The 27,123-nt window shown below is 46.2% G+C and overlaps 1 protein-coding gene across 1 annotated transcript in view; it reads right to left on the bottom strand.

The window, feature by feature from the left end:
• Positions 1-27,123, bottom strand: part of LOC142486774 (uncharacterized) — a gene marked incomplete at its 3' end in the record, with an annotated part of 86,182 nt that overhangs the window by 12,894 nt on the left and 46,165 nt on the right. Inside the window, exon 4 of the mRNA XM_075585230.1 lies at positions 8,011-8,163. Within this exon, the coding sequence (XP_075441345.1) occupies positions 8,011-8,163 (153 nt within the window). The remainder of the gene's footprint in view (positions 1-8,010; positions 8,164-27,123) is intronic.

The raw sequence follows: 27,123 nt of genomic DNA, 5'->3' as shown, positions 1-27,123 counted from the left end.
CACACTCTCACTTACTGCTTCCCCAACACCAACTCCCTCACACATTACCTACTCTCACAGCTCTACCTCCGCACACTCTCACTTACTGCTTCCCCAACACCAACTCCCTCACACATTACCTACTCTCACAGCTCTACCTCTGCACATTCCCACTTACTGCTTCCCCAACACCAACTCCCTCACACATTACCTGCTCTCACAGCTCTACCTCCGCACACTCCCACTTACTGGTTCCCCAACTCCCTCACACATTACCTGCTCTCACAGATCTACCTCCGCACACTCCCACTTACTGCTTCCCCAACTCCCTCACACATTACCTGCTCTCACAGCTCTACCTCCGCACACTCCCACTTACTGCTTCCCCAACACCAACTCCCTCACACATTACCTGCTCTCACAGATCTACCTCCGCACACTCCCACTTACTGCTTCCCCAACGCCATCTCCCTCACACATTACCTGCTCTCACAGCTCTACCTCCGCACACTCCCACTTACTGCTTCCCCAACTCCCTCACACATTACCTGCTCTCACAGCTCTACCTCCGCACACTCCCACTTACTGCTTCCCCAACTCCCTCACACATTACCTGCTCTCACAGCTCTACCTCCGCACACTCCCACTTACTGCTTCCCCAACTCCCTCACACATTACCTGCTCTAACAGCTCTACCTCCGCACACTCCCACTTACTGCTTCCCCAACTCCCTCACACATTACCTGCTCTCACAGCTCTACCTCATCACACTCCCACTTACTGCTTCCCCAACTCCCTCTCACATTACCTGCTCTCACAGCTATGCCTCCGCACAATCCCACTTACTGCTTCCCCAACTCCCTCACACATTACCTGCTCTCACAGCTCTACCTCCGCACACTCCCACTTACTGCTTCCCCAACTCCCTCACACATTACCTGCTCTCACAGCTCTACCTCCGCACACTCCCACTTACTGCTTCCCCAACTCCCTCACACATTACCTGCTCTCACAGCTCTACCTCCGCACACTCCCACTTACTGCTTCCCCAACTCCCTCACACATTACCTGCTCTCACAGCTCTACCTCCGCACACTCCCACTTACTGCTTCCCCAACTCCCTCACACATTACCTGCTCTCACAGTTCTACCTCCGTGCACTCCCACTTACTGCTTCCCCAACTCCCTCACACATTACCTGCTCTCACAGCTCTACCTCATCACACTCCCACTTACTGCTTCCCCAACTCCCTCACACATTACCTGCTCTCACAGCTATGCCTCCGCACAATCCCACTTACTGCTTCCCCAACTCCCTCACACATTACCTGCTCTCACAGCTCTACCTCCGCACACTCCCACTTACTGCTTCCCCAACTCCCTCACACATTACCTGCTCTCACAGCTCTACCTCCGCACACTCCCACTTACTGCTTCCCCAACTCCCTCACACATTACCTGCTCTCACAGCTCTACCTCCGCACACTCCCACTTACTGCTTCCCCAACTCCCTCACACATTACCTGCTCTCACAGCTCTACCTCCGCACACTCCCACTTACTGCTTCCCCAACTCCCTCACACATTACCTGCTCTCACAGCTCTACCTCCGCACACTCCCACTTACTGCTTCCCCAACTCCCTCACACATTACCTGCTCTCACAGCTCTACCTCCGCACACTCCCACTTACTGCTTCCCCAACTCCCTCACACATTACCTGCTCTCACAGCTCTACCTCCGCACACTCCCACTTACTGCTTCCCCAACTCCCTCACACATTACCTGCTCTCACAGCTCTACCTCCGCACACTCCCACTTACTGCTTCCCCAACTCCCTCACACATTACCTGCTCTCACAGCTCTACCTCCGCACACTCCCACTTACTGCTTCCCCAACTCCCTCACACATTACCTGCTCTCACAGCTCTACCTCCGTGCACTCCCACTTACTGCTTCCCCAACTCCCTCACACATTACCTGCTCTCACAGCTCTACCTCCGTGCACTCCCACTTACTGCTTCCCCAACAACAACTCCTTCACATACTGTGGTACGCAGCAATCCAAAACACCCCAACTTTCTGATCACCCAGTTCCATAAGGTTTCCACTTACCCTACCTTATAGATTGTAAGCTCCTTGGGGTAGTGCCCTCCTTACCTACTTTAAGAATGTATGTTACCCTATTGTTTTCATCCTCCAACCCTATTGTACTGCGCTACGGCATATACAATACACACTCACACACACATTCCAAATATATATATACACACAAACATAGTAATTGTACATTGTCATCATCGCATTGTCATCTATGGACCTGTTGTAGGATTATGCAGGAAAAAGGTAACAGAATCTGGATTTTACGGATGTCTCTTCTGGCCGTGACACGAGTTACATGACACTGCTATATCAATTAAGAACATAACATCAACCGGCGAGAATACCTACAGGCCACACACACACACACGGATGAAGTGACATTTTCTGATAATCTGCTGCTGGAGGAATCTGCATCATAAAATACTTAGCCATTGAGTTTACTGAGAGATTACAGCAACAAGTGAAAGCTTAGTTGAGCCTTTAATCCCATCTAATCATTTTAAACAAATTAAAAGCCTCTCACAGGAGTGCGGAAGCTATGGAACGTCAGTCACTCCTTACCCGAACAATTGTGAGACGTAATAAAAAATTCAAGCAAAACGCTTAGTAGATCGGAAAAGTAAGACAGAGGTGATAATGACTGATATTAATAGTCAAAGGCCGGGTTGACGTTACATCCAATGCTACGAGTCAGGGGTCTCAAACTCAGTCCTCAAGGGCTACCAACAGGCCAGCTTTTGTGGATATCCCTGCTTCAGCACATGTGGATCAGTCGAAGATTGAGTGGGTAGTAGCTAGTTTAAAAAAAACTATATTAAATCAGAGCTAGTCCCCAGAGGCCTTCGAGTAAGACTTTAACCATCACACCAGATTACTGATACTGAATTCGTTTCTAATTGGGAGGGAATTCTCCGTGAATGCTCAGCAAGACTGATCAAACTTCTGATTGATTTTGGGTCCAATAAATTGGAAAAAGTAAATGCGGAAATTGAGACCCTATCAACGGATATTAAAATCTGGCAGACAAATCCCGACTTTGAGACCTTGGAGAATAAACTTAAATTGAATATAGATAAGTTTACTGCTGGAATGAAAGATCGCAAGCAGAAAAAGTTTCCGAGGGACACATCAGACTTCAAAGAAGGGAAGATTTTCCGTTATAAAAATAGATATCAGAGAGGTAAACAATATAGGAGAAATCAAGAATCTTCCTCTGAATGGTAACACGCTACCTGGGTGATAATGTAAATGGTGATTGTAGAAATATTAGATTTATTATACGAGACCATTATCATGTAAATAAACAAAAGTACTAAGTAAACAGTTTTAAATCATAAAGTTTCATGCGATAATGTTGGGTGATTATTTATGCTATAAAATATTAAAATCAGAATTTCATAATAATATCAAGCCTATGTGTAATACTACTATTATTGCACTATGTAAACATATTACCAACATGTTACTGTATATGTGCCTACAGCTATATACATAGACACTTCGACTATAGCTTTAAGAGCACCCTATGCATACTGTAGCTCTTGGAGTGTTCTCTATGAGCAGAGGTTTTCACTTTAATGTGCTATAGGGTATGCAGCCTCTATAAATTATATTTTGTAATAGGTTTTAACATGTGGTTTAATACATGCATCTTTATGAGCATTTTTTCTACACATTTGTTCTATATATATTTACTTTATGGTTATTATGGTTAATCCATCAATTTATTACGCACAGTATTTACTGTTTTTTGTATTTTTGTTTAGCTGCCCTTTTCCTCGTTTTTTGTTCATTATTGTGTTTATTATTGTATTTCTTTATGAATGTATATGTTTGTAATTGTATATGTATGTATGTATGTATATATATATATGTACATATATGTGTGTATGTATATATGCTTTCAATTGTAGATTGCTATATGTTTATTGTGTTTTACTAATTGGAGGGCTGATGATAACCAATTTCCAGACGATTTACAAGGTTTCTCATTGGTCAGCTTGCTGCATTTAGTTTGCTCCCATGAGTACTGTGGCTATGCCCTGATGAAGTGTCCCACGTGACACGAAACGCGTCGGTGAGCCTATTGCATGCTGGGTACGAACGTGACGACGCTGTAGACCCAGTGCTGCCTTCACAAGAGCACGGAGAACTACAAGTGTTTGCCGGCCTGGAGCTTCCCCTCGGCACATACCATCTGCGATCCGGAGGAGGGGGGTGTCTGGACTACGAAGCTCCCGTTGTGGTTTCACCTGCCTGGTGTTATTGGATCAATAAGATCCCGTTTTATTGTAAGTTTTTGTACTTATTTTATATGCTATTATAAACTGCTTATGCATTTCTAACGCGATCCGCTTGTAGCGCGATGTGATTCTTTGGACCCCAAGCACAGCGTTATAAGGGGGTTGAGCTGTATATGCATTCTGTGAACGGACAATGGGTTTACTATTATCATTTTTATTTGCATCGTATATGGTCTCAACTCTATATAAGATAATGTCTCTATTGAGTTAAGTATTTTACAATAATTTCCTAATTTAACCACCTGTGAGATTACTCCATAGGATATAACTGATCCTTAGTGATTGGTTATGGCGCTTAGGTCCCGATATTATTGGCTGTCGGGACATCGCGCCCACATTCGTTTTTTGTATATATTGTTGCTTAGTGATCAGCATTTTAGACTCCTCCCCCTGATGAAGCACGTGTAACGTGCGAAACGTATGTCGGCAAGAGGGCGTTACACTACGTGACATCTGTGAGGTGGCGATTCTGATAGACAACTAACTAGAGACACATATCGTATGCGGTTTTACAACGTCTTTATTTTGGTCCTTCGTGGCAAGTGCTCGTTTACTCATTAGCCGCCTGCTGGCAATGATACGTGCATATGGGAAAAGGTGTTCACCAGCGAGATTACAACTCGTGAGTGCTGTATTGTATACACTCTATCAGTGCTTGTGTTTTATCATTAGCGGTGCACGGCCACTGTGCCTTAACAGGTGACCTGGCGGGAAGGCGCCGTTGCTGCAACGTCAGTACATAACGGATACAGCCATATTAGTGTCTCTTATCATGATATACATATTATGCATTGGCGTTTCTAATATGGTCCGTTATGACCACTATGCATCATGATATATTAGCAATACCTGAGGGAACCATGACGCACATGGTCCGTTGTGAACATCACATATGACTGTATAATAGTGACAACCGAGTGAACTAGTAAGCACATTAGTGCCCTTATGTCTTTATCTTTAAGATATACAATAGTTCACCCATATTGTTACTTACTATTAGTCTTACTCATGAATGTCTGTCATAGAGTCCACAGTCACCTAGGGTCATACCTAGCTGCTATACATACATATCATTACACTGTGTTTACACACAGGTATCTAATATTGACTCGTTATGTATATTGGCATATTAGCAGGTATATCCGGTCTGTGTTTGGTCACCCTAACATTCAGAGCATTTTAGATATTAAAAGCTTTCCATTGTATATACTTCATTTGTTGGTGAGATTTGTGATTCTTTGATGTAAATAAAGTTTGTTTTACATTTTAATTGCTGGTCCAACTTGATCTATTATGATCGCCAACCAGTAGATTTATCTGAAGGACTATGTAAGTCTTTAATATCTGTTCATTGTGTATTGACTGCAGTAATAGGAGGTACTTTGGATCCCTTTCTGGATCGTTTTTGCTCAAACCTACAATATTCTTAGAATTCTTTTCAATCAACTCACTTTGCACAAATATTTCCACAAACGGAAACTAATCTGAGACATTTGTAAAGTACAGCGTGCATACCTTCTGCCTTATGAATGTCTTTGCTGCACAATGCTATGTAACAGATTTGGCCGAGGATATCATTTATACTCAGTCTAAACCACGAGTGACTAGCATCTGTTTGCTAGATGCTTATTTGATTGTATCTGGCAGATGTTGCTGCGTTTTACTGTTGCAATGGTTCCTTTCTCTACGCTGCAGGGAATAAATTCGATGTATGATTGGAAACTTGTATCTTCCATCCGGGTTATATCTGCTTCATCTCTTCAGGACCAGAGGTGTCTGCAAACCATTACTACAAACCACATCTAAATCAGGGCTGCTCAACTTCAGTCTTCAAGACCTCCCAACAGGGCAGGGTGTCTAACATTCTCAGACAGTAATAAATGGGAATTTGTGTCCCAACCATGTAGCATCAAAAGTCAGAACGATATTGTGAAGATCCAGCTGGTAAGTGGTGAATGGATAAGAATATACTGATGCATTTGTATGGGATTCTTCGGGACTGGATCACTAGGACAAGCTGCAAACTCCACAGGATTTCAACCACATCCAGGAAACGTCAAAATGTACACAGAACAAACAAAGACTGCACCAACTATGCTGACACAGGGATATCCTTAAAAAGAGGTATCCCAGCTTCAGCACAGGTGGCTCAAGCAGTGGCTCAGGTGTCCATATATGACACATGTCCACGGAGTCCAAGCTTTGCTACATTGTAATTGGGTGAAATACTCATGCTGCAAATGTATTTATATTGATCCGGAGGAAGGTAAAACAAAAACATTGTCCATTGGGAGAAGGGAGAAGGAGCGGCTCAGGGAGTAAAGGCACTGACTCTGGCACTGAGTTTGAAGCAGGGGAACCTGGTTCAATTCCCAGTGTCGGCTCCTTGTGACCTTGGGTAAGTCACTTTATCTCCCTGTACCTCAGGTGCCAAAACATAGATTGTAAGCTCCACAGGGCAGGGACCTGTGCCTGCAAAAAATGTTTCTGTAAAGCGCTACTTAAAACTAGCAGTGCTATACAAGAACATGCTATTATTATTATTAATTATATCTCACTAGGAGAAATAAAAATCCTACTTGGCTTTCTGGATCAATACTCTCTTTACTTGTTCTTGTCCCTGTATATCTTTCTTTTCTAAAAATGTTTCAACTGTTTAAATGTTTTTAATTGTTTTTAACATATCTAACGAAACTGTCTCCATGGGTAGGGGGCTCAACTCCAGTCCTCAAGACCCCCAAATAGGTCCGGTTTCAGGATATCCCAGCTTCAGCACAGATGGCTCAATCAGAGGCTCAGTCTTTGACTGAGCCTCTGATTGAGCCAGCCTCTGATTGAGCCACCTGTGCTGAAGCAGGGACTGATTGAGCCACCTGTCCTGAAGCAGGGATATCCTGAAACCCAGACCTATTGGGGGATCTTGAGGACTGGAGTTGAGAGCTCCCCTGCGGTAAAGAAGGAAAGTTCCTTGTATGGACCTTGGATATATTTGTAAATGACGGTTGCAGATTAATATGAGATTGATTCACAGATGTGAGAATATTCCAGGTGTGTTGGAGTTGTGTGCTGGAATATTCCTGACTGTACACGTGACGTCCTCACGGCCTTTTTATACACAATCATCATCTACTGAACGGTCCCTACCCAACAGCTGCGGAGATATAGGCAGATATAGGTCAACACACAAGCAGTGGCGGCCAACCCCAGTTCTCAAGAGCTACCAGCACGTCAGGTTTTCAGCATATCCCTGCTTCAGCACAGGTGGTGCAGCACAAACACTGAGCCACTGATTGAGCAACCTATGCTAAAGCAGGGATATCCTGAAAACCTGACCTGGTGGTGGTCCTTGAAGACTGGAGTTGGCCGCCCCTGATATAGAGGAACCAATGTAGAATTGTGGAAAGCTCAACTGGTGTGTTTATACTCAGTACTTGCTTTATCCTGCTCATTTTTGGAAATTAGGAGGAGCCCGATTATGAAAACAAAAAATAGCATTCAACATATCTGTACAAAAAAAAAAAAACTGTCAAACAGGACATCAAACAGGACACATTAATGGTACCCAATTGTTGGTCTCCACCAAGAATGAATACATTCATCTTAAGCAGTATCCAAAATGTTACTTACCATGAGTGGAGTCACTTCCCAAACTGGATCCACAATGAGAGCTTTATAGTACTTCTCGCAAGAATCTTTGTCCCAGGAAAAATTCCAGGAGAGCCAAACCTTGACCGCTTCCCAGAAAGAGTGGTCTTCTCTGTAACAGCTATTTGAGTAGCCCTAAAGAAGCAAAGACACAACTTAACGGGCGATGTCAGTTTTCTTGCTGGCTGGGGGGACGAGGGACGGACGGCAGTGTAACCTCATACATTGCAGACTACACTAGCTTGGGGGAAAAAGTACTTCAAGGTATAAAATATATCTCAGAGCAGCCAGGTCACATGGCAGCCACACTTATACAATCATGGTAATTACAAACTCTTTCACTCAATGCAACTTGTTTCATAATGTAGAATACTTTTAACTGGGATTCAACTGTTTTAATCTTAAAGGCGCAGTTCCTCTCCTCTCTTTATTTTTAACCCTCCTCCATTTTTTTTATTACGTGCGTTTTATTACGAAGCAGGGAGACTCCGGAGCTTACAACGCATTGGTTCCCGAGATATATATACAGGGGGAAGGTGCCAACAGTAGCTTCCCCTCCAGGAGATACACAATGGCAGTTTCAAATCTCTCACTTTATGCAGGCCAATTGGAAGCCATGAGATCACTCGTCGCGGCTTCCCATTGGCCTGCTTGCCGCAGGGATTTAAATACCAGGAAGTAGCCGGACGTACCTTTACCAGTATGTATCTTGCTGACCAAGGCGTCCCCCAGAGTTGAAAGGAAAGTGGTTCAGCTCTAGGGACCCTGTGCTTCCAAAAATGTAAAAAAAAGAGGGGGGGTGATGGGGGGCAAAATGAGGATTGAGCCTTTCAACAGAAACCTCACATTTTACAACTTACAAAATTAAAAGCAGAAGCAATGTAAATAATGTTTATCCCCATGCAACCTCCACTAATATTACACTTATCCCAGCCCTATAATACTGCGCTGCAGAACATGTTGGAGCATTATAAAATGTTAATGATGATTGATGGATGATGGATGATGATTGATGGATGATGATTGATGATTAATGGATGATAATTGATGGTTGATTGATGATTATGATGGATGATTGATGATGATATCACACTTATTGGCACATCTCATGTTGATATTTAAAGCTCTGTTCACTCTGAAAAACACACATTATGCTAGAGTAGAAATCTGGTCCCACATCCGTTTTCCAGACACCACAATTCTCTTCTTTAGTTGTGTTATTCTGAAGAAGAGGCCTGAAACTTTAGCGTAAACAGGATCATTGGCAATGTGTGACAGCAATACTCCCAAACGGTCACGCAGGGTTCACCGTGGTGCTCAATACACCCAAGATCCCATCGTCTTAAATCTGGATCCTTATTCTATTCAAGCGGAAATGTAGGAGGAATACCCGTAATAGGATGCTAAATATTTATTACTATTAGGGTTTATTTGTAGACCGCCAACATATTCCGCAGCGCGGTACAATGAGGGGTACAGAGATTTTATAATTACATAAACAGAAGGATATACAAATAAGGGCAGACAAGCGCAGACAGATACAGGAAGTAATGAAGGCCCTGATCCTGAGAGCTTACACTCTAGCGCAAATAAGGGACAATATGAAAACAAAAGGTAAAGTGGCTGCTCATTGTGGGATGGAGTAGGTTCCAGCCGCACAGCTAATCCCATTAATGTTTGAGGGTGGAGATGTTAGGGGGTGCTACGTAGCGTAGAGATTGGTCTAGCGCACAGCTGGTCCCAATGAGGTTGGGTGTGGAGGGGAAGTCTTACGCTTTGTTTAATAAACCAGATACGGAGCAGGTGCACGGATATATAAGTACATAGTGTGACAGTCAGGGATTCTGTATGCTAAAGTGAGGTGCAGTATGTGTGCTTTCCAGCATGCCAAAAACTGTACTTCATATTCAAGGTGTGGTCTTAGTAATGATTTATACAGTGGCACAATTACGCTTTCTTCCCTTCCATCCATACCCCATTTTATGCAAGATAAGATCTTATTTTGCCTTTGCAGCTACTGCTTGACATTGGGCACTATTGCCAAGACTGCTTTCTACAAGCACTCATAAATAGTTCTCCATCAAGGATTGCCCAACACATTACATGTACCTGCTCTTCTTCTGGTGGATTAAGCAAAGAGTAAGCCTATTTTTGCATACTTTTACCTGTGCACCTCCACTGTTTACACTGTGTATATAGATGGATACAGAACTATCATGTTGGTATCACAATCTGAGCTGAACCTATACTTCCCTAGAACAAATACTAAAAAACATAGTCATATTTATACCTGTTTCAAACTCTCCCAGTACCCGTGACAAGGGCGGATATCACAGGGCTGCAAAAATCGATATCAAAATTTATATGGAAGGGTAAAAAACCAAGGATAAACGCCAAAATGATGCAGAAGTCTAAGGAGGGGGGGGGTCTAGCTGTCCCGAGCATTATGTCCTACTACAAAGCGGCGCAATTGTGCCAAATCACGCAATGGCACGGGGACCCCGAGCTCAGGAGGTGGGTGGCACTGGAGAAGGAGATGTGTGCCCCTCTAGAGTTTAGGGACCTAATCTGGTACCCGAGGATACGGGTAAAGGACATAAACAAACCACTGACCTCTGTGCTCAACTCGCTCTCGGTCTGGGAGGCGTCTAAAGGTAACCGCTTGCTAACCTCCAAACACACACTTATGGCTCCCTTATATGGTAATCCGGATTCTGCTCCTGGACTAGCAGGCAAGAGTTTCCCACTGTGGCGCAAATTTGGGTTTAGGAGGTTGAAGGACCTGGAGAGTAGTAACACAATTAAATCATTTGAGCTATTAAAGTCAGAAACGGACATTCCCAACACAGAATTTATTAGGTACCTCCAGGTCCGGGCATTTTACAATGCACACCCAGTGAGACCACCGTTAACAAATTTCGAAAAGGCTCTGCGGGAGAGGTACAGTCACGCGGGGACTGATCTCTGCTTTGTACAGAGACGTGGTCGGTGCTGACAAGGACGGTACGAACAAGCCCAGATTTATGGACCAATGGGAATCAGACTTACAGTGCACACTAGAGGACGAGGACTGGACAGCGATCTTTAAGGCTGCAGCTAGAAGCTCCATTTGCACGACATTAAAGGAGAACTCATATAAGGTTCTGTTACGATGGTATCTCACCCCAGTTAGATTAGCTAAATTCGTCCCGGGCTCTTCCCCGCTCTGCCCCAGGCGGTGCGGGGAACGGGGGGACCTGGTACACATGCTGTGGTCTTGCCCGAAAATAGTGCCTGTTTGGATCCAGATTCGAGATTGGCTACAGAGGATTTTTTTGGGCCTCCAAATTCAGCTGGACCCGTGGCTGTTTCTGTTAAGCAAACCCACAAAGGATGTTTCACGCACGGGGAACAAATTAATAGCACATTTTGCAACAGCTATGAGGTGCGAGACCGCAGCACTGTGGAATCAGAACGCAATTCCATCAATAGCAAAGATCAGGAACAGAATTTGGTTCATATGCCGGATGGAGAAATTAACGAGCCTAGTTATTGACTCCGGCGATAAATTCCAAAAGGTCTGGCTGCCTTGGCTGGCCCAGACAGATATTCAAGGGGTGAATGATACCACAATTTGGCTGTGATTGAAGTAAGTGAGTTCTCCTCTGATGGAGGCTGTGTAGCAGGACGGGATGGGCTGACCAGACAGAGGGATCCCTTAGATAGAATTAGTAAATCAGAAGCAGTATCGCCTAAGCGGATGTTGGTGAGCCATACAGCAGCTGTGGCATTGGACCGGTGGACGCAGACTGAAGATGAACAGATTGACAATCATCGCCTGACCCTTCTCCCCCCAACCTTTCCCTCCCCCACTTCCCTGTGTAGTCCTGGTTGTGTTGTCGTGTTGTCTTGTCGTCTCCCCATCATGTGACCAGTTTTGTGTTGTATGTCCCAGACAGCTTTTTTTTCTGTTTTGGTTTACCTAAAATGGAGGTTGATATTATTTTTCCCTATGTATGTATGCAAAAACCAATAAAAAGAAAGTTTAAAAAAAAAAAACAACATAGTCATAGTGACATATACTCCTGGGCAGGGTCTTATGACATTCTACATGTGGCACGTCATATACGGTCAATGCTTTCATGAAAATAAATCTTTAAACAAGTATAAAGAAAATATGAAAACTCTGCACTAGGTAAAAATAAAAACGAAGGATTTATATTATCCCAGGGCTCTCTCTGGGCAAAAACTGTCACGGAGCTTCATAAAATCAGTTGATACAATATAGCAAGAATGGGTTCTATGCTACTAGTCCCATCTGCCACAAGGGTTCAAAGTTCAGGGAGTATCTGACTATTCTGTCATAGGCGTCGTCCATGCTGCCATAGACCGCACGGGCGACAGCAGGAGGGGGCGCACGTTGCACGAGAAATCAGTTCAAACTGATTTCTTGGCGCGACGGGCAGGTCACGTGAGCGGTTCGCTCAATGGGGGCGGACCAGCTCCGTGACATCACAGACACGTCCCAGACGGCGCATCTACCATGTCCTGCAAACGCACCCGCTTCACACGGGTGACGTCACGCACGCGCCTCCATGTGGACGAAGGCTGTATGGATGCAGCCATAGCCACGCTACAGGAGATACATAAGTCACATCTCCTTGTCATTGGGAAGGCTGCCAAGACTTGTGGATTTAAGCCTTTCCTCCTTTGCGGTGATTTATGAAACTGTGATCGATCAGCAAAGATTCTGCTTCCCAGGGTTCACCAAATGGCCACCTTTCAGTTTCAATCAATCTTTCAGTCAGTCTAACTCAGCAGCTACAATGTATTCTTATATTACTACGGTAACATTATCTGTTGTTACAGTTTGCAGCTCAAACTGCTGGGAACATTGTCAACAAATGATCACAAACAGGAAAGTGTTACAAAGATCTTGCACTGCTGGGGAAGTGGCTAAACCTGCTGTAGAAATCTAAGGATGCTCAGTATGTTAAAACACATAAAAAAATTGCATTGAGTTGAATAATATATATATATATTTTTTTAATGCAGTAAGTATTATCTAATACTACAGAACTGATTATAACAAAAAATGTAGGATATTGCATGGGTTGCCTCTTTAACTGCACCGAAGACTTCTATCTGTCTGTGAATGCTCTCACTATTCACATTCACTTGCAGATTGGGGTATGCATCTATCTATGCAACATTGTATCTCGTACACGCTAAAGTACTGAACACACAAACCATGTTGTCATGACAAAAAAAAATGAATAGCAAATGCAACAGTGTGGTTCTCTTTGCAGCATTTCCAAACCACAAAGTGCAAAATACCAAGGCATTCTTTCTGTTCTTATATTCATATGGTGCAGTAGAGGAAAAAAGGGGTGACTCAACTTCTAACCATCCTGCCCCATCTTTTTGTAATGAAGGACATAAGAGCTACTCATAATATTTGACTCTGGGTCCCATTAAGGAAGATGCAAGGGTCTCGCTTTGATTCTACAGAACAGAAATTAGGAGAAGCCTCAGAGGCAGCAGCAGCAGCGCTGTGCGATTCAGAGGAAGGAGCGCACAGGATTGTGACTTGGCAGTGATATAGAATGGGGACATTTGTTGCGGTCATGGAGAGCCATCTGAGCCCAGCTGGAAAAAGCGGAGGGGTGTTTATATAGCAAAACTGAATCTGAGAGGTCCCAAATGGGACAGTTCTTTGTTTACTCCCTGCATTCTCTTCTTAAAATACATCCTATCGCATGTCAAAGTGCTACATGGCCATTCGAAGCAAAGAGTGGGGGGTAGTGTTGGTCCTTTCTTCCATATAGTGGTGGGAGTAGGGGTATGATACCTTTTATTGCACCAACAAGTAGTTGATAGTTTACACGCTTTCCAACCTCTCAGGGTCCGTCATCGTGTAACCCCAGTACCACAAGCTTTCCAACCTCTCGGGGTCATTCATCATGTAACCCCAGTACCACAAGCATTCCAACCTCTCAGGGTCCTTCATCATGTAACCCCAGTACCACAAGCTTTCCAACCTCTCAGGGTCCGTCATCGTGTAACCCCAGTACCACACGCTTTCCAACCTCTCAGGGTCCGTCATCGTGTAACCCCAGTACCACAAGCTTTCCAACCTCTCAGGGTCCGTCATCGTGTAACCCCAGTACCACAAGCTTTCCAACCTCTCAGGGTCCTTCATCGTGTAACCCCAGTACCACAAGCTTTCCAATCTCTCAGTGTCCATCGTGTAACCCCAGTACCACAAGCTTTCCAATCTCTCAGTGTCCATCGTGTAACCCCAGTACCACAAGCTTTCCAACCTCTCGGGGTCCTTCATCGTGTAACCCCAGTACCACAAGCTTTCCAACCTCTCAGGGTCCTTCATCGTGTAACCCCAGTACCACCAGCTTTCCAACCTCTCAGGGTCCTTCATCGTGTAACCCCAGTACCACAAGCTTTCCAACCTCTCAGGGCCCGTCACCATGTAACCCCAATACCACAAGCTTTCCAACCTCTCAGGGTCCTTCATCGTGTAACCCCAGTACCACCAGCTTTCCAATCTCTCAGTGTCCATCGTGTAACCCCAGTACCACAAGCTTTCCAACCTCTCGGGGTCCTTCATCGTGTAACCCCAGTACCACAAGCTTTCCAACCTCTCAGGGTCCGTCATCGTGTAACCCTAGTACCACCAGCTTTCCGACCTCTCAGGGTCCTTAATCGTGTAACCCCAGTACCACAAGCTTTCCAACCTCTCGGGGTCCTTCATCATGTAACCCCAGTACCACAAGCTTTCCAACCTCTTGGGGTCCATCATCATGTAACCCCAGTACCACAAGCTTTCCAACCTCTCAGGATCCTTCATCGTGTAACCCCAGTACCACCAGCTTTCCAACCTCTCAGGGTCCTTCATCGTGTAACCCCAGTACCACAAGCTTTCCAACCTCTCAGGGCCCGTCACCATGTAACCCCAGTACCACAAGCTTTCCAACCTCTCAGGGTCCTTCATCGTGTAACCCCAGTACCACCAGCTTTCCAATCTCTCAGTGTCCATCGTGTAACCCCAGTACCACAAGCTTTCCAACCTCTCGGGGTCCTTCATCGTGTAACCCCAGTACCACAAGCTTTCCAACCTCTCAGGGTCCGTCATCGTGTAACCCTAGTACCACAAGCTTTCCGACCTCTCAGGGTCCTTAATCGTGTAACCCCAGTACCACAAGCTTTCCAACCTCTCGGGGTCCTTCATCATGTAACCCCAGTACCACAAGCTTTCCAACCTCTTGGGGTCCATCATCATGTAACCCCAGTACCACAAGCTTTCCAACCTCTCAGGATCCTTCATCGTGTAACCCCAGTACCACAAGCTTTCCAACCTCTCAGGGTCCGTCATCGTTTAACCCCAGTACCACAAGCTTTCCAACCTCTCAGGGTCCTTCATGTAACCCCAGTACCACAAGCTTTCCAACCTCTCAGGGTCCGTCATCGTTTAACCCCAGTACCACAAGCTTTCCAACCTCTTGGGGTACTTCATCGTGTAACCCCAGTACCACAAGCTTTCTAACCTCTCAGGGTCCGTCATCGTGTAACCCCAGTACCACAAGCTTTCCAACCTCTCAGGGTCCGTCATCATGTAACCGCAGTACCACAAGTTTTCCAACCTTTCAGGGTCAGTCATCATGTAACCCCAGTACCACAAGATTTCCAACCTGTCGGGGTCCTTCATCGGGTATGCCAGACACACAGTACAGTGTATGGAAGAGGGATTTCTGGTTACAATGGATGTAGACAGGAAGTGTGAAATAAGATGAGGTAGAAGCAGGTCGCCTGGTGTGAAAATGAACAGTAGAGACATACTGTAGAAGGCTATTCTCTTTTGAAATGCAAATGCAGTCTAGACATTAAGGAGAGGTGAGGGGGACAATACACTGAATGTAAAAAAAAAATCTATCAATGGGAAAACCACTACAACTATTTAATGTCCGGTGATCTATATAACGAATGTTATCAGGTAATAGTGCAAATGTCTGTGCATGTGTGCACAGGTGAGTGTACGTAAAAGAACAATAAATAAATATGCACAAGTGTGTGTGTGTGCATGCCTATACACCCATAAACATATACACACACACACACCTAGACAAGCACATACACATATATAAAGAGTAAATGTGCACACATCTGCATCTGTACATAAAAAAGCATAGTCTGTCTGTGAGTGGGTTCCCTGGCTTTGCATCTCATCCCAGGCTATGTTTAAAAGCGGTGGTTAAAACAGCGAGCATTGGCTTAACGGTTCCATGTAATAATGGAGTTGAGACAAAAGGTGGCACTGTGTGTTCATTGGCATGTCATTTCCCAGAAACCCTTGCTGCAGTGGAAGCACTGTAGGCTAGGTGATAATGGCGAAAAGCCGGGTTGCAGACCTGCCTAAGACATGTGAATGTGCTCACAAATGATCTTTTTATATGCTGAAAAAAAGCATACAAATATGTGGGGATGTATACACACATGTAAATAAAAGCCAATGAAAGGTATCATACCACCTAATCCCTCCTTTGTTCCTACATGTACATTGGAATGCTGTTCAACCTTGAGGCTTATCTAACTTTAGAGGTTGGAATAAAACATGACAAAATGCTGTAAATCAAACATTTTATGAACTGTACTAAATGTATAAGAAATGATACACTCTTAGTTGATTTCCACAGGTATGACAGCTAGGAAAACATTAACACCCAGACGTTTGTTGCACCGTGCGGCATCTCATTTCGATGCTTTATACCAGGGCTTCAACTAGCGGCGCGCAGAAAGCCTGAGTGTGACCCTCGGACTGTCAGCTGCCCCAGCAACTAGTATGAAATTAGCAGGAACAAAGAGCAATTTGTCACACTAAAAAGTACTTGTAAGTTACGGTAATGTAAATATATACAGTAGGGCCCCGCTCATAAGGCGGGCGCCGCTGCAGGGTGCCGCCTGAAAGCGAAAATCATCGAAAAGCGGATGCTATGTCCACTGGTGATTTTCCGTGTCTCCTACACCTTCTGCGCATGCGCAGACTCAGCCTCTCCCGCGTTCTGCGCATGTGCGAACTCGCCCGTCCCCTCTTCTGCGCATGCGTGAACTCGCCCGTCCCCTCTTCTGCGCATGTGTGAACTCGCCCGTCCCCCCTTCTGCGCATGCGCGAACTTGGCCGCCCCCCCTTCTGCGCATGCGCAAACTCGCCCGTCCCCTTCTGCGCATGCGCGGACATGGCGACCCCCTTCTCGGTACCGCTGTATTGGCGGATCGCCGAGATGGGGGGCCCTACTGTATGGTACAGATATTATACATGCTTTCAGCATGTTTCAATATTATAATCTAAGTCTTTAAATGTATCTAAAATGACATTGCAATCAGATTGTGGCCCTTTTCAGATCTGGCCCCTTTGGAGAACTGGCTGAAGAGCCCTGGTTTATACTGTGATTTGCACCTGCAGTAAAAGGGTTTACTAAGAATATACCAAGGATCCGACATTCTGATGAATGGTTAATAAAGTGATGCCGTTGCTATGGAGCGGCACAAGTGGCGCGTTGCGTCCTCGTACTTATACTCAGAAGTTGATCATCTCCAGATTGATCAACGCAGTGATGAAAGTGTGGAGTTAGAAGGGGTACAGAGTACCCCTACTTTGTCATTTACAGTCCAAGAACACCCCTACTTTGTCTTACTTTTTACTACTAATTTACATGGTTTGTACGTAAAGAAGATCGGTTTATTTTAGGAAGCCTCTCTTTTTCTGCATTCTGAGCAAAATGTAAATAGCTGGTCCCATAGTCTCATAAATGTATATTTTATTTAGATTTTTTTTTAAATCAAATTCAGACACAGTACCACTTATTCTTAAAGCTAGTGACCCTGTGTTTCATGTTTCTGAGGCTGGAAATGTCTGGGCAACTTGCACGAGATGCTGATCACTGACTGCACCATACCTCTGGAACGTTCTTCCCCTAAATATCGGAGGAGCATCCTCTCTACCCACCTTTAAGACCCACCTGCTTAATGAAGCATATGAATAGCTCCATGGCTAATAATTTACACCTCATACCCTGGCCCAATGCAGACGGGCATACCAGAACAACCTCCTGTCTCTCTACGTTCTTCCTACCTACCAATTAGATTGTAAGCTCTTTGGAGCAGGCACTCCTTTTCCTAAATGTTACTTTTATGTCTGAAAGCGCTTCTTCCCATGATCTGTTATTTGTTATTTATATGATTGTCACGTGTATTACTGCTGTACATTAATGGCGTTCTATAAATAAAGACATACATACATACAACCCTGAATCCTCCTGTATGGGGAAAAAACATCAAACCAATGTAGGGTACAGAGCTTCCAAACCTCACCGGTCTCTCTCATAACTGAGCACTTGAAGAATAGACCTGTAAAGTTTTAAATGCTCTGTATTCTCATCTAAGAAATATTTTCATGTTTCATGTTCTCCGGTAGAAGAGATGTGGTGCATCCAAAATTGGAGAGAATTCCATTCACAGCATATATAGATAATCAGGATGACAAAGGAAAGTCCTTAAGTAGTAATGCATGTATATAGGAAGGGTTAAGTGTCTAGTGGGGTCCACTTGACCTCCACAGCTTAAACACAGTATACACCCAACCAAATAAGCAATATCACGATGCACAAGCACAGGTATGCATATATATATATATATGATAGGCCACTGCGGCCCTTTACCTGAGTGCTTGGGTGGACATCCAGGGCGTGCAGCCCATCCAGGTAGGTAAACAGCAGAGTAGAGGATGATGATGGATCGCACAGCCACGAAAATCCAAAGCCCAGTGGAACCGGAGGATATAAAATAAAAGTGCACACTCCAATATGGCAATAGGTCTGGTTTAGGTCTGGTAGGTAGTGTAACAGGACAAACACGAACGCACCTACGTGCACGAAACGCGTAGGTGCGTTCGTGTTTGTCCTGTTACTCTACCTACCCGCAATAAACCAGACCTATTGCCATATTGGAGTGTGCACTTTTATTTTATATCCTCCGGTTCCACTGGGATTTGGATCTTCGTGGCTGTGCGATCCATCATCATCCTCTACTCTTTCATGTTCTCCGGATCTGAACTCCCATTCATTTCAGCTCTGTGGATCCTCTGCCGCCCGAGATACAAACGCGAAGGGGTTGCTGGTATCTCCGAAACGTTTAAAGCCCCCGTCACGTGGGCCAATAGGAAGCCGCACCGGATGACGTCACGGCCTTCTATTGGCCCGCAGGGCGAGGGAGATTTGAAAAATGACCATTACGTGATCCGTGTTAGCCAAGCGGCTACTGGCACCACCTACAGAGGTCTGTATCTCTGGGAGCAGGGGTCCCCGAAACTGAAATTAATAGGGTTCAGCTTCGGAGACACTGTGTTTCAATCCTATGTTAAAAAAAAAAACTTTGCCTGCACGGATCGCCTCTTTAATCCATTATAAAGTGCGGTTACTAACAATGATTCTACACTTCTCCAGGGTCAACACAGGCACTACAACATTGAACAACATCTGGTTATACTCCATTAGGCCTGGGACATAGCGCCTTTAACCAGTGCGGAGGCGCGCTGAGGCTCAGGGAAAGCGGTGCTTTCCCTGGCCTTACACAGCTCACCGTCAGGGGGAGGGCCGGGGGCGGGCCAGTGACGTTACGGAGCTGGTTCGCCCTCATTGGGCGAACCGCTCATGTGACCGGCCCTGCGCTCCGGCAAGCGGGGAAATGTCAAAACGCTGTCAGACACACGCTTCCCCAAGCGTGCGCGACGCGTGCGCGAGCCCCTGCTAAAGCCGCTCTCATTGCGGCTGCAGGGGCTCAGTGCCGAGCAGCAGCGTGCCTCAGCATGGGTCAGCACATAAGCGCTGACCATGTCCCAGGCCTTAGAGCGCTTTCCAACAAACTATCAATATATTAGCATAAACCCTCAAGTACTGTAGCTGCCCTTAGTACAGACATGAAATCTCATCTCCTTACTGTAACCCAACTGAAATGTTTCTCCACTGTGAAGATACAATGTTACAGGCAACCACTTCGTTCAAATGCACTTTTGCGCTGTACAATATTTGTAGCCATAAACTTAATCTTGGGGATCCAAAGGGATTTCCAGATGTAATGAATGAGGAGCACGGAAACAGATGTTTGGCATTGAGTTCATTGTATATCAATATATTTTCACTGAATGATGCAGGATTTTACCTTTTTCTTCCTAAGCCAGGGAAAGGCTTGGGAGAAAAGTGTGGGAGCAACCTTCAAACTGTTATTTAAGAGCTACCAGTATGTTTTTTCCTGACTGTCTTTATCGTAGCCTGCCGGCCAGAGCACGGTACTGCTGATTATATGTTTCGTTTACGATCTGGCCCGCACTGCTATGATGCTCTATCCTACTAATTGAGCACCTCAGAAAGAAGAAAACGTGAAGGGTGCAAATCAAATAAATACCTTATATACAGGCATACCCCGGTTTAAGGACACTCACTTTAAGTACACTCGCGAGTAAGTACATCTCGCTCAATAGGCAAACAGCAGCTCACGCATGCGCCTGTCAGCACGTCCTGAACAGCAATACCGGCTCCCTACCTGTACCGAAGCTGTGCGCAAGCGGGGAGACTATAGAGCCTGTTACAACTGCGTTATTTACATCAGTTATGCACGTATATGACGATTGCAGTACAGTATATGCATCGATAAGTGGGGAAATGGTAATGCTTCACTTTAAGTACATTTTCACTTTACATACATGCTCCGGTCCCATTGCGTACGTTAATGCGGGGTATGCCTGTATGTCACTTTAGATAAACATAAAAACAATACAATAGTGTACACTAACAACTGGTAAAAAGGTATAATTGCCTGATTTAAAAAAAGTATAGTGTCTCTCTCCTCCTGGCCGCTTGATGCTGGCTGGATGCCAGATGTTGGGTGGACGCTTTCCCCGGGTATCCGCTGGGCTGCCAGGGGGGTCTCGGTACTGAGGCAAGTGTCCGCTTGAAGCCCTGCAAACCTGCAGCTCCTCTCCACGGCTGCCTCCTTCTCCCGATCAGCGTCCCTGGCAATGCGGTATCCCCGTCGCTCCTTCCGGGTCTGACGTCACTAACCCGGAAGTAGTGCGTCCCCCGTCAGCAATCCGGACACAGCTCACCAAATCTCTTGATAAGTGCAGGCCAGGGGTGGGCACGGAGACTAGCCTCAATCGGTGCCGGCTGCAGTCATCCAACTAGTTTCCCCACTTGTTGTGGATTCATCAGGGATCTAATTCAGCAGGTTAGCACCATTTAGGGTCAGTACATTTTTGAAGAAGGATCAGTGTTTGCAAACATAGAATTTGACGGCTAATAAGTACCATCTGGCCCACCGGGTCGGCCCAAGTTTCCCCTTTATTGTAGAACCACAGACACTATTTAATCCTCGGGGCTTTATTTTGTATTTACGATTTAGCCTTGTGTCTGTCCCACGCATTTTTTAATTCCCTTACTTTATTAGCCTCTCCCACCTGCTAAGAAGCTATTTCCCAAATCCCCCCCCCCCCCATTACATGAGAAGTACCGTATTGGCCAGAATACAGTCCGGCCTCGCACATACTGTATTACGGCCCTAACGTTTTGAAGATGTTCTACATGAAAAGTAAAAGATGTTAGGCTGCGCATATAATGCGAGGACAGCTTTCGGAAGCACGATATTCACGCCAATACGGTATTTCTTCACATTTCCGCTGAGGATATCGCCCTCCGGCAGGGCCGGCTTGATGGATGGTTCCACCGGTGCCATTGCACCGAACCCCGCGCTCAGAGGTCCTGCACTAACAGGGGCCCCGCGCTCTTCCCCACAACAATGGAACTGATTACCAGGGAGAGCGCTGAGTCTCTGTTAGGCTACGCTTATAGCGCCGGCAACGCGACGGCAGGCTGTACTATAAGCACACGCGACGGCGGCAATGCATTTGTTTTGACGCGACATTGCGTCGCTGTCGCCGGCTCTGTAAGCGCAGCCGAAGTGTCTCTTGCCTTATCCGGCAGCATCTCTTCCTATAGCGTCCCGTTATCATGGCGCTGCGTTGCCATGACGCATCACACGACGTCACATGGTGTCGCGTTGCCATGAAAACGTGATGCTGCATGGCACCGTGACGTCGCAACGTCATGGCGCGGAGTCAGCTGAGGAAGAGATGTTGCGCCGGACAAGGCTTGGGGGACCCGCAAAAGCCCCACGCAACGAGCCCCGCAAAATTCCCAGCCGCCTCTGCCCTCTAGTGGCATGACTGTTAAAGCACGTCTCTTTCCCTGAAGTACAGCAGGGCCCCGCTTCTCGGCGCTCCGCAGATACGGCGGCACCGAGAAGGGGGCCGCCATGTTGAATCCTAAATCGCACAATGTAGAACGGGCGGTTGCGCTCGGCGCCAATGCGCAGAACGGGCGGTTGCGTGCGCAGACCAGGTCGTGCATGCGCAGAAACGGCAAGAATGCCGGTTTGCGCATGCGCAGAACTGAAAATCGCCGGATCCGCTTTCCGGCGATTTTCACTGTACGGCGGGCCCCTGGAACGGAACCCGCCGTATACCCGGGGCCCTCCTGTATGCAATTAACCAGCTAACTGCTGGATTAGAGGCAGGTTTCTTTAAACGGGGATAAATCCCTGTTACAATCCTATTGTCTGTGTATTGATTAATCTCTTCTCAGCAAGTTCTGACCTTAAAATCGCCTACCTATCAAATCTGGAAAAAGTGAGTGTTTGGCAATAATGCTAAGGATGTGATTTAACCCCTTTATAGCAAGATTAATACTATTAATTGTCTGATGTCGGCAATACATGATACATAGGCCCAGAACCTTCACTTCTTCCAAACCTTTCATGCTGGACGTTAATGTGTCTTCCTAATTATCTGCATGAACTGACAGCAACCCTGTATAATGCCACAAGGGAGAGCTTAATATTACAGGTGGGCCACAGAAGCTGGAAAGCAGCAAAGAAAAACATCTTTACCGAGCCCCATGACCCCAAATCATCTCAGATTAGGGCTGTCTTCAAAGGGCGGATAGGAGACAAAGTGACAGGTACCGCCCATGTGCAAGGGGCCGCAGTGTGGCTCTGACAGAGCAATGCAAAGAATTAACCGGAGACGCTCATAGCCAAATGGGTACTACACGGAAAATGCTGCACACCAAATAAAAATAATATAAGGATACAACTACCGGTGCTACTGGTTCAGGATCCACCTGGTGTTATGGTTATAAGAAGCTTGTATTTGGGACTTTTAGTATTATGCCATTCTGCTTTGAGAAGCGCCAGGCGTGGCCGAAACGTCAGTCGTTTCGTTGGCAATAAATTAGTTTGCAAAATTCCGTGGAGCCCCGTTCTTTATACCTTCCATAGCCAAAGGGGTCAATCCTCTTACAGTCATTAAATGGACTGAAATCCCTACGGTACTGGAGAGGCCGGCTATTCATGGGCCTCTCATAATAAGCAGGGGTCTGTTTCCCTATGAATAAAACATAACAATGTAGATTAAAAAAAACGAAAACAGATTTGATACGTACATTTTTATTTTGTCTGCGGTTTACCTTTACCTGCCGTTTCAATTTATCTGTAGGCATTTTTTGGGACAATGAGACTCAATTTTGCTCCAACAGGTTTCTAATTGAAATGAATCACACGGCCTCTTATGGAAGTTTTCTTGACCAGTGCTTGACACATGCCTCGACTCTCCCCCCCACCTATCTGCGGCGCTGCTCGCGCTGCTCACCGCACGTTCAGAGAGTTAATACCGGACACATGTTCCGGCTCTCACCTCCCCCCCCCGTCTGCGGCCCTGCTCGCGCTGCTCACTGCACATTCAGAGAGGGAATACCGGACGCCTGTCCCGGCTCTCCCTCCTCCCCCCCCCGTCTGCGGCCCTGCTCACTGCACGTTCAGAGAGGTAATACCGGACACATGTCCCGGCTCTCCCCCCACGCTCAGAGAGGTAATACCGGACACCTGCCCCGGCTCTCCCCCCACGCTCAGAGAGGTAATACCGGACACATGTCCCGGCTCTCCCCCCACGCTCAGAGAGGTAATACCGGACACATGTCCCGGCTCTCCCCCCACGCTCAGAGAGGTAATACCGGACACCTGCCCCGGCTCTCCCCCCACGCTCAGAGAGGTAATACCGGACACCTGCCCCGGCTCTTCTCCCCCTGTCTGCGGCCCTGCTCGCGCTGCCCATTCAGAGAGGTAATACCGGACACATGTCCCGGCTCTCCCCCCACGCTCAGAGAGGTAATACCGGACACATGTCCCGGCTCTCCCCCCACGCTCAGAGAGGTAATACCGGACACGTCCCGGCTCTCCCCCCACGCTCAGAGAGGTAATACCGGACACATGTCCCGGCTCTCCCCCCACGCTCAGAGAGGTAATACCGGACACATGTCCCGGCTCTCCCCCCACGCTCAGAGAGGTAATACCGGACACCTGCCCCGGCTCTCCCCCCACGCTCAGAGAGGTAATACCGGACACATGTCCCGGCTCTCCCCCCACGCTCAGAGTGGTAATACCGGATACTCAAATGTCCGGTATTACCCCATATCTTTTACCAGACATAGGGGCAAAATATCGGTCTGTCCGGTTCAAAACTGGACACCTGGCAACCCCAATATGGAACATTTCATGTGATGGGCATAGAGTCATTGTTAAGAAGTCTTTGTGGTGGGCAGGGGTGGGAACATGAAACAAAACTGTAACCACTAGCATAATAGATGGGGAATTGGTTAAGTGCTCCGTGTTTGTCTATTAATGTCAAGCTATTTACATTTTTTTTATTAACAGGACATTTTAAATAGTGTTTTTGTTTCCCCTTCCAAGCTTGTAAATGTTTCAAGTTACAGAATGTAAAAAAACATTAGCGCACCCAAAAATGTCGTGCAACAATTTCAAGCAGATGTGCTCCAAGTCGGTTAGCCAAGATTGCGGTGTTCCAAACATAGCTTAAGTGACTCTGCCATGTCAATCGTTACATTCTGCTGTGTTAGAAATCTATTTGGACTCCTGGATTTAAAATGAGAAGATGTTTTCCAACTTGGCCTTGAGAGGTTTGTTTGAACTGCCATGTTTGAGAAAAAATTACATCTTTATAAAATGTTCCAAACATAGTTTAAACGGGGCCCCTCCTCCTGCAGTGTCATGATGTCATGGCAACACGTCGCCATGATGCTGTAGAAGGAAGGCCGCTCTGGATAAGGTAAGACCACCCCGCGCAACGCATGCACGCCTCCCTCAGCCGCGCACACACACCCCCACCCTAACGGGGCGAGCAGCGGTGCGGACATGCGCCAGTTTGGGGACTCCCCAGCTCCCTCCTCCAGTTCTCCCCTGTCGGGCGGAATTTGGATTTCGGCGCCGATAGGAGGGAGAGGAGGGAGCGTCGGGCGCCTGAAAGCGCGGGGCCCAAAGCAACTGCCTTGCTCACCTTGGCCTTAAGCCGGGCATCCCCTCGCCTGTACAGCAAACTGGTAGCAAGAAGCAATTCTAACGATCAAACTGTTCTGTTTGATATATCACCGAATCTGAAAGGGAATCTGAAGGAAATGTCATGGCAAGGAGGAATATTGGAGGCCAAGATTAGCCACAGGAGAGGTAACATTCGTCTTTTTAAGCTTTTACGTAAGATTAAGAGTTCAAAAGTCCATGTCCGGCGGCTGGCTTCACGTTACTGTATGCACAAACAGGCCGAATGCGAATTCCTCTGAGAGATACACACACTTGAACTAGATACACAATCTAGAATGTCAAAATTTTATCCTTACCACAAACGGAAGTGGTCTTGAAGTCACTGCTTGTATGGGTGACTGGCTCTCAAACCCAGCCCCAAAATTCTCTGTCAGGGGTGCTCAAACTCCAGTCCTCAAGGACCACCAACAGGTCAGGTTTTCCGGATATCCCTGCTTCAGCACAGGTGGCTCAATCAAATACATTTTACCAACAGAAACCCAAAAAAACCTCTCACCTATAATTAAGCAAATAAAAATCCCATGTTGTGAGCACAATCACGTCTCAAACAGGTCTGCAAACAATAGGTTGCCAGGTGTCCAGTATTGAACCTGGCTGTCCTGTATTTGAACACTGGCCACAAAAAAAATGAGAGGTAATACTGGACATGTATGTGTCTGGTATTACCTCTCTGGACATAGTGACCTAACTGTCTCGGGCAGCCGTGGGATATTTCCAAGCAGGGTGCTGGGCAGCTTCCTGCACCCTGATTGGCTGTATTATCCATCATCAGCCAAACAGGAGGCGTCAGGAACCTGAGGGTGGGGCCAAGGAGAGGAGAAAACAGCATGCAGCAGAGAGGGGTGAGAGGTATGTGTGTGTTTCATCTTTAACTATTGTGTCCAGTATTTTTGGAGAAGCCACCCAGCAAACCTACATACAATGCTTCCCCTGCAGCCAGGGATTCTGGGTAATGACATGCAAATGAGCACACAGTGTCACCTTTTTGCTTCTTATCCCCTATAAGCTTATGCCTGCCGTATTCCACAGCTTTTTCAAGAAGTGCAGAGCCAGTAACCCTACTCACAGACAGCAGTTTCGACCTTGAGTCTCATCAGTGCGAGGATGGTTATAATATAATTCGACATTTCAAAAAGTGTTTAATATACTACAGAATTTTATGTAAATAGGAGGGGGTCCTGCAGTGTGTGTGTAGATGTTTTTGCACATATGTTTCCAACCTACTAAAAGCTCTTTAATAAATATGGGGACGTTTACAAGTATTATGTGTTTGGTTAAAAACGTGCATTGTTTTGTAATAAGAGTGATACACGTAGAAGGAGAAATAACGCCCTTCTTAGGCGTGAAGCACTTTAATTGCAGAAAATGAATAGATGGAAAGAGCTCATGTCACAGATCTTTGAGAACACGGCATAGGTTTGTATCGTAAAACGGAATCAGGCGTTTGGACGCGGCTGACTAGCCGTGACTGAGTCTCCGCCAGCGTTTGGTCGCTGATGGACCCTTTGCCACAGCTGCTCCGCCACTGGACACAGCCACGGCGACAATAAACTCATTTAATTTAAGTGGTTTTAGCGGTTAGGGTCGGGGGTTAAGGATAGCAGT

This window comes from Ascaphus truei, unplaced genomic scaffold, assembly GCF_040206685.1.
Source record: "Ascaphus truei isolate aAscTru1 unplaced genomic scaffold, aAscTru1.hap1 HAP1_SCAFFOLD_985, whole genome shotgun sequence".
NCBI lineage: Eukaryota > Metazoa > Chordata > Amphibia > Anura > Ascaphidae > Ascaphus > Ascaphus truei.
Note: the sequence above shows the minus strand (reverse complement) of the source record. Positions and strands in the feature narration are given on the sequence as shown.